This window comes from Hyposmocoma kahamanoa, unplaced genomic scaffold (assembly GCF_003589595.1).
Source record: "Hyposmocoma kahamanoa isolate Upper Pololo Valley unplaced genomic scaffold, ASM358959v1 180, whole genome shotgun sequence".
Lineage (NCBI taxonomy): Eukaryota > Metazoa > Arthropoda > Insecta > Lepidoptera > Cosmopterigidae > Hyposmocoma > Hyposmocoma kahamanoa.
Window position 1 is genome coordinate 3,364,065 of NW_020653711.1, and position 17,339 is coordinate 3,381,403.

At 36.1% G+C, this 17,339-nt stretch overlaps 2 protein-coding genes and 1 long non-coding RNA gene across 3 annotated transcripts in view; all 3 read right to left on the minus strand.

The window, feature by feature from the left end:
* Nucleotides 1-9,648: 9,648 nt before the first annotated feature.
* LOC113226040 lies at nucleotides 9,649-12,259 on the minus strand. The gene is made up of 3 exons (XR_003310062.1): nucleotides 12,222-12,259; nucleotides 10,912-11,157; nucleotides 9,649-10,029 (listed from the first exon to the last, which is right to left on the minus strand). It is a non-coding gene; the product is annotated as an uncharacterized LOC113226040 (long non-coding RNA).
* A 1,255-nt stretch (nucleotides 12,260-13,514) lies between these two features.
* On the minus strand, nucleotides 13,515-15,475 carry LOC113225914. The gene is made up of 3 exons (XM_026458380.1): nucleotides 15,410-15,475; nucleotides 14,364-14,530; nucleotides 13,515-13,751 (listed from the first exon to the last, which is right to left on the minus strand). Exons 1-3 carry the CDS (start codon nucleotides 15,420-15,422, stop codon nucleotides 13,515-13,517), a joined length of 417 nt encoding a protein of 138 aa, XP_026314165.1. The 5' UTR covers nucleotides 15,423-15,475.
* A 1,083-nt stretch (nucleotides 15,476-16,558) lies between these two features.
* LOC113225915 overlaps nucleotides 16,559-17,339 on the minus strand; it is a 1,410-nt gene continuing 629 nt past the window's right edge. The window contains exon 3 of the mRNA XM_026458381.1: nucleotides 16,559-17,103. Within this exon, the coding sequence (XP_026314166.1) occupies nucleotides 16,766-17,103 (338 nt within the window). The 3' untranslated portion in view covers nucleotides 16,559-16,765. The remainder of the gene's footprint in view (nucleotides 17,104-17,339) is intronic.

Sequence of the window (17,339 nt, forward strand, 5' to 3'; positions counted from 1 at the left end):
GGGTTTCTACCTTCGACTTTCGATACTAAATATCCATGTGGCATATTTATTCATTTGAAGCCGTCCCTTACATTATTTTCTAGTAGAATTTTATGATAATCGTCGTGGTATAACAAGTAATGAATTACGTGTAGGTATCGGTAATGTGACAAAAAGCTTTGGTCGTGCGGAGGCGACACGTTTTTTGTCGGCTTGTTAACACTGATCTGTTGATAAGATCGTGTTTCTGCACCCAGTGTTTTGTGATTCATTAAAATTTCTTATAATACCCATTTACAAATTATAATGATAATTAAATTATAGATTAGATTAGATTAGATTATTTATTTCACAAGTAATGTCAATGATCGTAAATGTGTAAAATAATTTATTATAGTATAAATTGTAATGAATGTCAAAGTATACGAAATTACATTGCGATTGTCAAACAAAAAACGAAAGTAATATATGAAAAAAACACAGTAATAGCCACGATTAACAAGTCATTAATAATAAATATTGATATCATTTGTATAATATTACAAATATTATTCTCCGTAAAATAAGTATGAAAGTTCCTTTATTTGTTAAGAACCTAATATAAAAGAAAAGTATATTCCATTGTTGTTTGTTGAGGTCCTATGAGGTTTCCAGATATAAGCATCTAATACCAACCCGTCCCGTTCTGTAAATGTAGCAGAAAACATTAACTTGTGTTACCTAGTCCTCGAGAAACGGTAACTTATAGGCATTTGAGTTATATGGAGTTTGTCTTATTACACGTTCATTTAGCGCAAGAAAGAATCCCTAATTTCACCATTAGGTTTCTTTACCCATGGATCAATATAATTTGTTATTCATTTACAACTTTTCCACTCGCGAATAAAATGGACAAATAATTACACGAGGAATTCAAAAGATAAGGCAGATTTTACGGAATCTATGTTACCTTAATAATAGCGTAACTATATTCGCTAGCAGCCCTTTAAAGCGTCCTTGGAGCGGGACGAAGTAGCCGGGACGTGAAGAACTACTGGGCTAAACACTTTGCTCCACAGGTCTCTCCGAGAAGTCAGCAAATCTATGAAAACGTTGAGAGAGTGGAGCTATTGTGTGTGGCAGTGATACCGTAGGAGCCACCTCAATAGGGAATCAAACAAAACTTTTCAAGTCCCTGAAACTATGTTTAAATATAATTAAAACTCAGAACGCGTGACGACATTTGTAGGTAAACAAAGTAGACAATATGCACTTGCCACTTGCGAGAATTTTACGATTATTGACTACAGTCCTCAATCGAACATTATCTTTTTATTATAAAAGAGTCGAAAGACGAAGTCGTGCGCCTGATAGTAAGCGACACGCCTGTCCATAGCAGTTGCAGTGCCACCCTAAGACATAAGTTGATAAGCCCCATGTGCCTGTAATTTCACCAGCAGCCTTACCCTTCAAAACCGGAAGGTAGTAATGAGTGCATTACTGCTTGGCGGCGGAAATAGGTAAGGCAGTACTTCCCTGAAATTTATCACAAGGAGCTCCATTGCTACTCTTTTTTATAGTTTTTAGTTAAAAATTATTAAAGGGAGAAAAAACACAAGGCAACATGCGAATAGTGTGTATGGTAACGTTTATTTATTTACCTACACACTTCCTATACATAACGTGACGTGCAGTGTTTGATGTTTACATAACTGATTAAAAATATATAAATTTTCAGACTTTATTTTTTATAATATATAATACCATATATTGATTTTTAAAATGTAAATCGTTTTTATTTCACAAAAATATTGATTGAATTATTGTTTTTTTTTGTTTGTTATAAAAACATTACTTTTAACATTTAAGATTCTTCTTCTGATTATATTGTCAGATTATTTTGTAAGCCCCTCCACGAAAATAGACGTCACGACACATAGGAATAGAGTGGTGAAAGCTAGCCCGCATTTTAGCCCGCAATTAATAGCAATAAAAAACTTCTTTCGCTTTCTCTATTTACATCGATTCTTTGGAAAACCACCGCCTATTTCGGGTACTTTCTTTTTACATTTGCCCTCTGATCTGGTGAAATCATAAAATATAAGCATAAGCAATAGAAACAATTCCCAATCAAACCTAAGCTTTAATTCAACGTCCTTTTTCCAAGTTCATATACAATTTGTCAATATCAAAATGATGTCAGGAGAGGCAATTACCGCTCCTATGACGTCACAGAGCCACGATGGACACGGACAAGTAATTAATCATCCACGGTCATCGCCGAAGATGGATAACTTTCGCCCCTGCTCCTTGCTTTTGTAGCAATCATTTTTGGTAATCGACCAGTAATGCGATTATATCGACTTCTTTTGATATACTTTCTATATGTACTTTTAGAAAAAATAAAGGAAAATGTTCATCTAATACTCAACATTGTGACAAACAGGCGGCATCTTGGTGACGCGAGCGCAGCTTTCAGCAGGTACGCAACGCGAACGCCGCATCTTCTGCACTGGCTGGGGGCCACAGGAACGCACAATCACATCCTAGGTGTAATAAGGTCATATCTGGAAAAATACGGTTTGTTACGAAATGGTGTGACGGGTTGGTGTCCGCAACTCGACGTCATATTTTCTGTTTAAAGGCCGTATATTTCGGTTTTGAATTTACAGGCACGTAGGACTTGTCACTTTATATCTCAAGGGTTACGGCAGCCTGTGTGGCAGTGCCTCTCAGATCTTTGCGATTTAGGCGCCCGCGCATACACGTATCTTGTGTTGGATACAAGCAACCGGCAACTAGAAGCGAATATTCTATTTTCATGCAATTTGCGGTTGCGGCAGCCGGACACTGTCGCCAATGAGTGTGTCTGGTTGCCGCAGCCGGCGACTGAAATTGAATGTTTAGTTGCTTGTATTCAACACAAGACACGTTTGAGGGCGCCATAAAACTCTAACTGGCACTGCAAGTGCTATGGACAGATGTGTCACTTAACATCAGGCGCACAACTTATTGGTCCCGTCACTTGGTATCATAATAATTGTTAATTTTCTTTAAAAAAAACCGACATCAAAAGTTCGTGGAATTACATCTATTTGCCAAGTTTTGTTGAAATCGATTACCGAAAATTTCGCGAAACTGGATTCACCCCCTTCAATCTTAGACGTGGACTATTTTCTTCAATTGTAAATGGGACCTATACTGAAGTACCCTCTGTCCAACAAAAAAAGAATCATCAAAATCAGTTCACAAAGCCAGATTTATCGCGTAAGATACATACAAAAAAATACAATCGAATTGGTAATCTCTTTTTTTGAAGTCGGTTAAGAAAGACGACTTTGCAGGAGAGAGGTTCAATGATGCTGATTCGTAAGAAATTACTCGATAACTTTATTATGCTTAATGAAGAGAGGTATATAATATCAACTTTTCGAAGATTTCGGATTTTTCTGGTACTCACGGGATCGATCCGTCTACGAGTCTGGTACATTATTTTTACCCACCGGCACTCCTTCTGGGAGAACAATTATGTCAGTATAGTCAGTATATCTAGATCAGTGGTAATCGAGCTATATAGAGTATAATATTTGTTTCATGTAGTTCGTGTTATTTTTAGAACTTTTATTTGATAATGTGGTTTTATTATACCAAGGACACAAATTGACTGGTGTCGTGGTTATTACTCACAAGGCATTTCAAAACCATCGTTCCGTGAGCCTTCAGGCCCTTGAGGGGAGGGAATATAATTGCCAACATTATCGATTTTGAGATAGCCCCTTTTGTTCGGTCAGGTGTTAATTCGTTCCTTATTAGTGCAAGGTGCTATTTTTATTTTTAAGTAAACTATCTCGCGCAATGTGTGTGTGTGTGGAGAGAGAAAGAGAACGCGTGTTTTCCACCTAAATTTATTGCAGTGTATTTCCGAGGATTACCAACACTATCATTTCCAAATAATAGATATCATTACACCTCTGCAAACAAAATAAAAATTTCAAGGTAAATTCACAGTACGCTGTACCGTACTATGTGGTAGGCTGATGAACTTTAACTTGCAGTGGTGGCCCAACTATTACCACTGTGAGTGCTGGATGATGACGTGGTCGAGGCTTCGACTCGCTGTAGGACGGGTAAGATCAATTCAGAATATTATTTTTTCTACATTGGTTCTAGTCGGCTTGTTTGGGTGGTTTTCGTTGTTCTGGTAGTCATCAGAACTCCCTAATTTGAGACTTGGTCATTTGGATGGTTGTCAGACACTTTATTATTATTATATGTGTTGGTACTTAAAGTTGTTAATAGTTTAGGTTTTCAAAGTAATAAATAAATAGAATAAAGGCCAATATCTTTACGTCGTCCAAAAATGGCGGCTATTAGTGACATGAGAATAATATCATTTCGTTTCCGTAAGTAAGTTTATTCGGATGGAAAGGACTTTAAAATGTTTAAATTTCTGTATTTAGACGTCAAAATTTGCTAACAACAAAGCAAAATATTTTATAATTCACGTATAACACGTGTTTGTACGTGCCCGCTCGCTGTGTGTTGTCGTCCATATAAATACACGGAATTAGACCCGCCGCTGTCCCGACCCGACCTGCGCCCTACCCGCAACCACTCTCAGTATGTTTCACGCTTTACGGTACAATTACTGTAAAGTAACAATAATGACCAGCACAAGAGATTGGTTGATGACGAGCACTCACAATCCTGCCGTCCACTGACTAAAACGCGGCTAAGTGAGAAATGGTCAATTATCCTTTTTAAATAGCAAAATTGTAGAGGTATTCTATTTTAAAATTAGTTAACGTGTCCGACTTATCGGAAGTTACCTTAATGATGCATAGCTGAAATATCATTAAATAATTTCAATATTCTAAAACTGGGTTATGGTTTTTTGGTTTTTTATGATATCTCAAAAAAATCTTTTGTCACATAGCCGCGTTTTAGTCAGCAGACGGCAGAATCAGCGTACGCACAGCACTCGTAGACCAGTGTGTGTTCGCCTGTTTTTAAAAACAAATCAAAAATGCAAATCCTCATACAGGTCTTAAGGACAGGAGTAAAATAAAACCAGTGAAGGTTGAAAGCGATTAACCATTGAAAACGGAGATATTTAGTTTAGTTTACACCGACTTTTAGTATCTAGACTGTTTTAATAGCTGTACAGGGCCGCATTCACGTGGGATGTTAGAAAAACAAAGTTACAAAGCTCATATTATAAAGGTCGCCTTTTTGTTCATATCATAACAAGTTTTACTTATAGGCACTTATTTGCTTGGATTGCATTCGAAGCGAGAATGTCGCAACATTTTCATAGTAACTACTATACAGAAACTTACGATCTGCCACGGTTCTTCACGACGGCGAGCAGAAGCTGTGTGGGGTACAAAGTGCAAAATATACGAAATGAAAATAAAATATTATAATATAGGATTTTTTTTTTTAATCTTATTCGCGTGTTTGTTTTTTCAAACAAACGAATATTTCGGGCATTCCACAAATCCCGTGGTCACGGCTGACTTAGTGATAAAAAAAATCATTTCCAATTTGTAGCTGTCGTGAAAACCTAAACACTCGTTAATTATACAACAAAATCTGTAAAGAGAACGTAATGTTGGTTTGTATGAAAAACAAATGTATACGATTTAGATCCGAAAAAAATTGTTTCATTTCAAAAACTTTTGTATCGTACAACGTTTCGTTGTTTCGTATGTGCAGGAATTATAAGAAAGGTGGCACTGAGGTAGATAGGTATAGGTAGATATATTACACTAATCTTTAAAATCATTTATAGCGTATTTGATGGCTCAAAACCAGGTTAAATATGCATTAATTTTAATTTAATTAACGGGGTGATAAATCTGTCATAGATTTCTCATAGATGGCGCTACGACTAAAAAGTCGTTCAAAGACCAAGTACAAAGACACGACTCAAGCACATAGAAAAATTCGTGAGGTCCGTTGGTTCGTTCCGTGGCTTAGTTGGTATAGCGTCTGGCACGGTATGCAAGAAGACGTCGGTTCGAATCCGACCGGATCGAAGGAATTTTTCTGAGTGTTTTTTCTGAGTGTTCGATCTTTGTATTAATAATTATAACAAACTAGTGGAGTAATTTCACAAAAAATAATTGAATATCAATTCAATAAAAATTGAATTAAAATTAAAATTTTAAAAAATTAAATATTATTTATTTTCAGACAAACAAGTTCATAGCATATTAGTTATAAAACCTTAACAACTATGTTAGTAACATGTACGCTAAAAAACTAAAAATATGAATTTAACGATATACAATGTCTATACAGTAATAAGAATAATAATATTAATAGTAATGTTTTTTTATGTTTTATATAATTTGATTATGTTTTATAATTTTTTAATTTGTTCTCAAAGTCTCTTTTTTTAAGTTTTTTATAAGTTCATATTTTAATTTTTATTGAATTGATATTCAATTATTTTGTTGTGAAATTACTCCACTAGTTTGTATAAGCAATAGCGATCTTTGTAATAATAAAGTTCATATTTATTTTTAAATTGAATATTTAACTAAACCCATTTTAGTTCAATGCTATGCACAATTATCATCGGTTCCAAGCTAAAGAGTGTTTTAGAATTATATTAGTTTGAATTGTCGGACATGTTTTGAGAACTGTTATTGTCTGTTAGGTAAATATAGCCGTGTATACACTACAATGCTCCGGCTTGGTCAACTACAAGGCGAGGATATGATCTTTAGCAGATCTCTTTTTTATATGATACCAAGTAACGACACGAACAAGTCGTGCGCCTGATGGTAAGTGACACGCCTGTCTGACTATACCTATGACTTGACAAGTCCTACGTGCCTGTAATTTCAGCAGCACCCTTACCCTTAAAAACGGAACGCAGTAATGCTCACGTTACTTCTTGGCGACAGAAATAGGTAAGGTGGCAGTATTTCCCTGGACCGACTCTTTCACAAGGAGCTTTACTACTACGAAGACCCTGAAGGAGTTCGGGTAGCAACAGTAGGACCCTGCAGCCAACCACACGCAAAATAGGCGCCAAGACATCCAGTTACGACACCAGAAAATCACACCAAATAAGTAAATTTCCAAAACATAATAATAGCTGCTATTATTGATACAAAAATCCAATAAACACTAAGAAAAACTCCTTCGATCCGGCTGTAGGTACTCGAACCAGCGACCTCGCCGTACCGGGGCTATAGCTCTCCCAACTAAGCCATGGACCAAGTCAGCAGGCCTTACGAATATCATGATCAAATGAAATAATAATCGAACTTTAAGTAACCCAGTGAGATTCAGACGTATATTGTGTCGGAACAGTGTCGGCTTTTTAGTCATTGACGCCTTTTCTGGTATTGACATAAAATAATGAAACCTCCTAACTCCCTACCTGTGCTAGGAAGCGGCGTATAGAAAGCAAGCAGCCTCCACACGCGCTGCGTTAACCCGTCAAGTCAGGGAATAAATTTTATAATTTATGACATTTTTTGTGATGGCAACCTTCGACGCTGCCGGTGCGCCCGCGCTCGCTACAGCTAATAAAGGTTACGAACTGAGCTGTTGGAGTAATTATCCTTGTGTTTTCGAAATATGTACGCTAATCCATAGAATACAATTATGGTTTGCTATTAAAAGAATGATAAAAACGGGGGCCAGCATACTTTTTAAGTTGAAAATCATGTCCCATTTAATATCAATTGGCTTGTTAAATTATGACGATACAAGTAAAAACATCTATATGTGTATTTCTATAAATAATAAACAGGTTGTACTACATGACCGCTCAGAATTTTAATATATGCGGATTTAAAAAAAAAATCATCCAGCCCAATCTGAATTTCCATTCGAAATTCAAAGATAATGGCCAATTTTAAGCTCGATTCAAATGTAAATAAGTAAGAGGTATAGAATCTTTTGTGCCAAATAGTAATTTTTACTAGAGAACGCTTTAAAAAGACTCTTAATTAAATAAAAACAAAAGACGATAGGACTTAATATCTTTTATCATTGCGTGATTATTAGCATTCTAAAGCAATAGGAAATGAAACTATTTTTCCGGGTTTAAATCGAATATATTTGTTTTTTCAAACAAACTAACGTTTCAGGCCTTTTACAGGTCCCATGGTCACGGTTGACTGATTAAAAATAAGTTAAATCCGGAAAAATAGATACATTTCCTATCTGTAAAAATCGCGAAAATCTTCTAATTCTAAAGCAATGTTTGTAAAAATATCTAAATCTCAAAACGTGAACTTAGACTTCCTTTACCTCTCACCTTCAAAATTGGTTTTGAGTTTTTTAACCATCCCAAAATAGCGTAATACTTAGGGCGCACTTTAAGTTTCCGGAACTGGCCACTTACTTAAACAATATTTAAAAAGTAATTACATTTGAAAATGGAACTCTTTGGCTGCGTGCTCTCGGTGGATCCCACATAATTTGACTGAGACTCGAAAAACGGATCGCGTCACTTGGTGCAATGCCATGCTTACCAGATTCAACGAAGGGGCGTCAAATTTGGTGTGGGACATAGTGACAGGTGACGAAACATGGATTTATAATTACGATCCCAAAACAAAGCAGCAATCGAGCGTATGGGTCTTTCGAGATGTGCCGAACCTAACCAAAGTGGCGCGCATGCAAAGTGCCACTAAGCGGATGATTGCTTCTTTTTTTAATAAAACTGGACACGTGACAACTGTTGCTTTGAAGAATCGTTGTACCGTGAATCGTGTTTGGTATACGACCATTTGTTTGCCGGAAGTTATTGACAAACTCCGTAAAAATATCCGTAAACGCCGTATCATCTTACACCACGATAATGCCAGTTTCCTCATGGGCAGACAGACAAATGAATTTTTGAAGGTGAACAACGTTGACCTTATGAGCCATTCCGCGTACAGTCCCAACCTGACACCTTGTGACTTTTATTTATTTTCAAAAATTAAGAACCAGTTACGCGGTCAACGATTTTCATCACCAGAAGAGGCTGTCGAAGAGTATGAAAAATATGTTTCAGAGATTGTCACGGAGGAGTGGCGTAAATGTTTTCAAAATTGGTTCATGCGTATGAAAAAGTGCATTAACGTTAACGGAGAATATTTCGAGAAACAATAAATTCATTTCTGACCATATATAGTACTTTTTTCTCCCCTCCTCCGCTGCCTGCTACTCAGTCCACTGCTCATCTGCTATCGTTTTTACCCCCCTTAAAGCAAAAAATGTACCAACATCTATCGAAAATTAATTCCGGTTCAGACAATGCAAATGTAATGTCATCCCTCGAGGTGCAACTGAACCCGGGGCTGGATGCGAATTCAATTTAATTATTTTTGACAAGCAACCGGTCTCGGGATTATTTGGGCTCATTCAGCTCATTCATTGCAACATTAAACCGACCCCGGTTTCAGATGCTACAAACCTTTTTTAACTACTTTCGTAGTTTGATGACATACGCCATTTTGCTTTAGGGAAATACCGCCAACGTTAATAGAAACTTTATCCTGCAGAAGGGTGCTATTACGGCAATTTACAAAGCGGGCCCCAGAGGGTCACTTGGAGACAAGTTTTAAAGAAATTATGCATTGTTACACCGGCGGCGTCAAGTACATTCCTGAAAATATAATTTCTTATTATTGTTAAATGGAATTTATTTATTTATACATTTTAGTAAAATTCACAGACAAATAATACAATTACATTATACTTAAATATGAGTATTTCAATGCCATTTATTACATGATAGACGTAACAAATAACTATTTCGTAGAGAAATCTACACCGCGAACGAACCTAGATAGCTTAGCTTACGTAGTTGCACGCAAAACGAATGTCAGAAAATGCGTAGTAAGTAGTGACGTGTGGGGATGATGGGCGGCAGAAGGGCGACATATTAAACAGAGCTTAGCGGGATCGTTGAGTTAGTTTAGTTAGCTCGGTTAGCTTAGTTCGCGGTGTGAACCGAAGAATGAAAAGATGCCCCGGCTTACATGAGCTAAGCGAAGTCAGCTTAGCTTCGTTCGCGGTGTGGCCTGCGCATTAATATCAGTTTAACTTGTTTACCTGTAAAATAAACATACTTTGAATTTGCATTTACAATAATAATAATAACGCACATACTCAACAAAACCCCGCACTAGAGAAACCCTGTGTCGCGGGTGTCATGGACACACATACAGACAACCACAAATTGCATCCAAGTTCACGAGAGTAACAAATGCAAGCTATACAATTATTTATCCCGGCCCAGGAATCGAACCTAGGACCTCTGCGTGGCAGTCCGGCTATGATAACCGTTCAGCCACAAAGGCAGTTTTATTTATAAAGTTAAAAAAACTGGTTTCTTTGACGTATGAAAGTTATGACTAAAAGAGCCCGATTCAACCCTATACTCTAAATTTGTTCAAACAATAAACGTTTAAAACATACATATTTCATTTTATTGTTAAGTAGCTAAAAAAAACTAAAAAGTAGCTAAAGTTCGTGCGCATGAATATTTTATTGGTTTTTGTCTTTTACGTTATATTTCCGATTCATGGAATTACTTGGGAATTTTCTAAATTCCAGGGGAATTTGATAAACCTACTCCGTAAACTTATTTTCCGTTAGTGTTATATACATATATCACAGGTCTTGCGTGTGGCAATTAATAGATTGTGTAATGTATACACACTGTATACATATGTAAGGATGGCGTAGAAAACAATTTTCAAGGAATTTAACAAATACCATATTATATTTCTCAATCGCCAAATTTATGCCTCACACCAGCCAAGCATTCGTTTTATCTACTTGTCATGTTGTTATATTATTTCAACCAATTTTATAGTTTTATAGTTTTGGTGAATCGAATTATGTCATTAATAAAATTACTTGTAAATCATAATTAATTGACTAGTTTGTAACGATGTACAAAAATTTGCGGCAAATTCAAGGAGACCTTACACATTATTATATTGTAGTTTAGTAGCCATCCCAAAGGTCAATATCGTACATATGATACTGAAGCTGTTGATGTTCAGGCATACGATGGATGGCCTCATTGCGTTCAGGAATTGGCGCCCATTCGTGTCCCTGGTACAAATATGACTTCCCTCGACGCTGCTTATGATTCATTCGGCTTACAATGTCCTGAATGTTTCTCTTGCGGGGTATCTCGTTTAATCTTGAAAATACGTAGGCCACGTGATGCTGGAATGTAGGTATATGTATATTTATAGAGTTCTTCAGTTTTTGCGATTGTTGCACATAGGAACTAAAACCATTTTTCACCAACTCCAACATTCGTCACCAACCCGTTTATATTTCCCACTGCTGGGCACGGGTCTCCTCTCAGGCGGGGTTCAGGCCATAGCACACCACACTGGCCCAATGCGGGTTGGGGACTTTACACGTTTTCCGAGTGTTGTGAACCTTCTTCAACGAGCAGGTTTCATCACGATGTTTTCCTTCACCGAAAAGCTCATGGTAATTTTCAAATTAAATTTCGCACATAAATTCTGAGAAACTCAGAGGCGCGAGGCTAGATTCGAATCCACGGTCTCTGCTTGAGGGGCAGTAGGTTGAACCACTAAGCTACAACGGCTCTTTTTCGTTTTTTCATGTATACCGAAACCATGGGATCTGTAAAGGACCCGAAACGTTGGTTTGTTTGAGAAAAAAACAAATATACGCGATTTGGACCCGAAAAATGCATTCCCTACTATCATTTCCTAAAATGCATATTGTCAGTCTATTTTAGCCACATTCGTTATTGCATTATCAACAACCCGCATTAATATAATTTCTAGAATAGTATCGACTCCGTCTCCTACATTCAGATTGTCTGGTAGATATGATTGAAGCAAAAAAGGGACGTCCAGTTAAGTGTACTTTCATCAACATCATTTCTTGTATTGTGAAATCAAGTTTAAAGTTTGATTTAATAATCATCCCCAATAAAACGATACCATAAATAGATCTAAGCTGTCTGAATTAACATCTCCCTGACACGTTTACCAGATTCACTAAGTCTTCCAACTCGTGGTTACTGCTAGAGATCTTATCTTTCCCATCGATTTATTACAGGACAAAAGGCCTCTCCAATTGAGACGGTCTTCTTATCCCACACTTACTCAATCGCAGTGACGCTTGAATGTACAAGAAAGAATACTGCTGTAACCTCATGGATTTATTCCTTAGTTACTTTTCTTAAACGTCAAACACGCGTTGCAGGTTGATAGTATCTATCTACTATCTTATTATTATCTACTAACCTTACAAATCATCAGGCTCCAATATTGGTTGTCTCCGGTCTGCTTGAAGCGTATATCTGTTGGTTCCAAGAATTCGTCGTCGTCTTCATCTACAACACCAAAATGTCGTGATTATGTAGCTTAGTGAAGACGTGAATAGAATTGATCTTCAGTGAAAAAGTATCCTGAATTTAGTCCAATCGCCTATTATTGTGAAACGTACTAAGGAATTCTAAATATAATTAAATTTGTATTGAATTGATATTCAATTATTTTTTGTGAAATTACTCCACTTTGTTATAATTATTAATACAAAGATTTGAACCGACGTCTTCTAGCAAACCGTGCCGGACGCTATGCCAACTGAAAAAAATAAAAAATGCTAAGTTTTCCATGTCCTTGCTTGTCGGATCTTTGTATTTGGTTATCAGCGACTTTTTTATTTTTTTATATAAATATTTTATATAGAAAAATAAAAATGTAACATATTTTATATAAATTTTAAATATATTTAAGTGCTTTTCCTTCGTCTTGAACTAGTAACCTTCCTAATATCGATTTCAATTGTACATACTGCCCTCGGTCTTGCGCGGAGTGTAATAATTTACCTGAGCTCGCAATTCTTATCCATTGTTTAATGTTATCAAGTACTTATAATCATATTTAAGTACACAGAACTTTAACTCTTCGAGAATATTGTGGATTTTCCCTTAAAATCAGTTACAACAGTGAGCATATGCCTATTTTCTTGAAGAGCCCTTGTTTAGGAATACAAATTAGTTCCTTTTCCAGTTCTACAGCATTTCGTTTGAAGTGGAACTATAATCATAGATATTAAATGCCCAACGTATTACGCATAGGAATTTTTTTTCAGATCTAAAAAGTGTATATTTGTTTTTTTTCAAACAAATCAAAGCTTTGAGCTTTTTAAGGTCCAACGACAAACATACAACGACTAATAAACAAATACAGGCGAATTTAGATCCGAGAAAAAGTTTCATTTCTAATGTGTACTATCAATCGCGTACTGTCTATAAAATTGTATATTTTTAGCGATTGAGTTATTAACATATCTAGGAGCGAAACGAGAGCCACAACCCCATTTGATCGGTATTTTTATTTCTTACTAAGTTTCAATTTGATTGTTAAGCTAAATTGCGTAATTGACTTTATTTATTAGCAAAAAAAAAAAATTTTGGTGCCAACATCTCAATAGTTACCAATTGGACGCTGTGTTTTAGGTAACACGGCACTGAAACTCAATCCCATTTATTTCATCCAATGCAAAGTTATTCTTTTTTTTTTAAATTGGCATTAGAAACGTAGAAAAGGAAGTGTTGAATTTAGAACACAGTATTCTAATTCAGCTTTCTTATACATACATTGAATATAAGGTATATAGGGGTACATCCAGTACCACCCCCGATCGTTTCTCTCAACAATAAGGCGTGTGATGTTGGTGACAACGTTCTTCATCACTATGTAATTCGCTGTCCAGTTTATAGGATCCTTAACACGTGAATCTAGGTAGCTGCGCAGAATTTCTAGTTCCTGAAAAGGTCAAAAATTTGAAATTTTGGAATTTAATTTATTTTAAAAGGAATTAATGCATTGCAGTTTTGGCGAACAATCTAGTTTTTATTCCAGCGAACCATTTAGTTTTTATTCCGGTGACAATTTTAGTATAGAAATATTGTAGTAATTTTTTTTTAATATAATATTAAGTGACAGGACGAACATGTCGTGCGCCTTATGGTAAGCTACACGCCTGTCCGTAACAGTTGCATTGCCTCTTAGAACTTTAAATCGCAACAATTAGAGGGGCACTGTCACTGCGCCCGACAATCTGAGACATAAGTTGACAAGTCTCATGTGCTTGTAATTTCACCAGCACCTTTACCCTTCAAAACCGGAACACAGTAATGCTGACATTACTGCTTGGCGGCAAAAATAGGTAAGGTACTTCCCTGGACGAACTCTTTGACGAGGTGCTCTTCTGCTACTAGACTACTAGATCATATCTGTAACCGCGTTTTTGTGAAAAACTTTTTAAATTTCGTATTATATATTGCGTCGTATATATAAAAACTAACTTGTTTTTCATTATGATACTAAACTTATAATCTTATAATATTAAACAAATCTAATATAATAGGTACTTACCTGTGTGGTAGGTACAAAAAACTTCATAATAATGTTCTCCTGTATCAAAGCCCAGTGGTAGAACGCGTACCAGAGATCTTCCACTAATGAGAAAGGGTTGAACCGAGCGTTTTTGCTGAACCCATCACATGTCGTCATATCTTCTTCATCGTCCATTCCATTGGGACCTGTAACTCAGCACCAAGATCATTACTTCCGAAGGTCTCTTTTCTTTGGATTTGAATGAAAACGTAAGAATAAATTATTAAATACGTCATTATTAATTGATTAAACACTAAGGAAATCTACGGTAAAAAAATGGACGACTGTAAAAAAATTATGAAAAGGTCAAAACTTATTTTATCTAAAGTAAAACCTAATACCATCTCCTTAGAGAACTTAGCCCATATTTGAGTCATAACCAACAGAGTAACATTCATGACTAAATCGTAATCAGAGAATGGACTACAGATAAAAAATTACAGTCAATACCGTAGAAATCGTTAAGCAATCTTCACTTAAAAATGTAGAAGTTATCTTTTTCAATCAATCAATTTAGAGTAAACTTCCCGTTTGCTGCTACCAGTACATTCAGGCAAACACTGGCGTAAGCCGATGGATACCTTCGTACCAGCTCCTCCTGCCGTGGTATCCTCGATTATTTTCTTCAACTTCTTCAACTCCGCGTCACGATACTCCAAGCTCGATCTCAGAGCATTCATATTTATACCTTATCCCAATGCAATAGCTTAAAATATACATTGATAAATTTAATTTTCATATTATTGGGTGCATGAAAGGAGCCTCCCGCAATGTCGGACAAATCATATTCCCAGTACATTTTGCGCACCCTGGGTAACAATCTGGTACTCTATGCTGATTGTCCGATTCCTTCACTGAGATGGTTAACATATCTCATGTACAATTCAACATGGCGGCTAATAGTGACACAGTCAGTGTGGCTAACATCTGTGCCGCAATAATAATGTGTATACCATCCACTAAAAGATTTCCTCGCGTTCCCGTCCACCGGTGTGCGCTGGCCCAAAGGACGCAAAGTTACTTACCCATTCTATTCATCGGTCCATAAACTAGACAACAAGACGGAATAACTAAAATAGACAGCAAAATCACGGCTGCAATTTCGTTTAACATTGTTAACAGCATGACATCACTATTGATTAGCAATAACTAAGAGTAACTTTTAAAACGTTATAACAATAATGTCCGATAGTGGCTACGTTGCTCCGATAATGCCTACGACAAAGAGTCAGTCAAGAGCAAAATTTTTATACACGTTCTCACAATCTCCGGATGTTGTGAAGACACAGTTAGTGGAATGTGAATATTTCTGCAGGAACTGTTTCTGCGTACAGATTCTGTAACGAGTACTCACGTTTGATCTTCGTATCTTCATATCTTTTCATATCTTCAGATATCACGTTTGATATCTGAAGATATGAAAATTACACAGAACAATAATTACAATAATTACAGTAGAAATGTTTAGTGGACGTGACACGTGTGCCAACAGTCGCGGAGTTCCGCATACTTGAGCAAGTCGTGTCAATTACGTATATATGTGAACACTTTATTTACAAGTTACAACAAAACAAATGATTTTTTTCTTTTTACTTTAATTTTTTATTTTATCTTGGGCAAAACTTTGAAAATCGTGGAAAAGCGCCTTATTTTGCTACTTCGGAGTGCAAAAATTATAGTTGCACCTGCATATTATCCATGGTGGTATTTTATATCTTCGTTAAGTCTTATTTTATTTGATTTATTTATTAAATATAGCATTTTCTGTTTGTCGTAATAGATTTTTTGTTATAAGAAACAAAAGTAAACGTTATACCGATGCAATATGTCGATATTTTTGGAGAACGTTAATAGGCTTTAATCGTACATCGTTTTCAGCTATTGCCGCTAGATGGCAGCACTTTTAATGGAATTTCAATATAAAATCAAAACGTCGTAACTTAATTGATTGATCTTTCAACGAAATGCTTACTGGGGAATGTTTAAATTATATTAACAGTCAAGAAATTGTTAAAAATTTTTAAATAAGAAGTGTTTAACATTATGATTAATGTTTTTTCTTCAAAATTAAAAAAAAAAAATATATTAAATGCCCAACAAATGCACGAGTAAAATGTTTTAAATGTAAATAATTTGATAAGTACAAGATATCGAGTACAGTAAAAGAAAACGAGTTTTATATGTAATAATAACTGTAAAATAATCACAAACAAGCAATATTTTTACTATTAATTGAAATATTGCAGAACAACTCAACGTAAAAAATACAGACATTTTGCAACAAATCAAGTAAGTGTTTAAAGCCCGCGTCTTATTGCACAGCAACAAAGTCTACTAAGAGGATGAATTAATTTTGTATATTAACTTTCCTTTTTTGTATATTATTTTTTATCTGTTCTTCTACTGGGGAGTAATTCCTGTGGTTCAACTTTAATATCTGGTTCAGTGGTAGGTTCAGGATACCGTAAATCCATTTCTAATTTCCGTTGTACCCGTGCTTCAAGTCTCATTCTCTCATACTTCAAATTCCTGGTCACTGGTAGGCCTTGCCCTTTGAAAGGTATAGTAGCAGCTTCTAACCTTTTCAATTCATCTGTATCTGGTCCTCGGCCATTTACAGCCATGACTGTGGCGTATCGATAATCGCAATACATTAAGAAGAGATATGGATCAAATATTTTCAATCGCATCTTTGTCGCAAGTATTCGAACTTCGTGAGCTGGAATATAAGTAACATAATTGAGTATTTTGCATTGCCTTGTTAAACCGGAGTACTAATTGTTCGATTCCGAATGAAAAGTAAGAGACGAATGCGCGCGCGCGCGCGTGTGTGTGTGTGTGTGTGTGTGTGTGTGTGTGCGTCTCGCGCTCTCTCTCTCTCTATCTCTCTCTCTCTGTGTGTGTATAAGTGTGTGTGTGTGTGTGTGTGTGTGTGTGTGTGTGTGTGTGTGTGTG

What these genes read in the sequence shown, in the direction of transcription:
- LOC113225914 (XM_026458380.1), bottom strand. An exon ending in TTTTTGTACCTACCACACAG is followed by an intron (nt 13,752 to 14,363) that starts GTAAGTACCTAT and finishes TGACCTTTTCAG; the next exon opens with GAACTAGAAATTCTGCGCAG.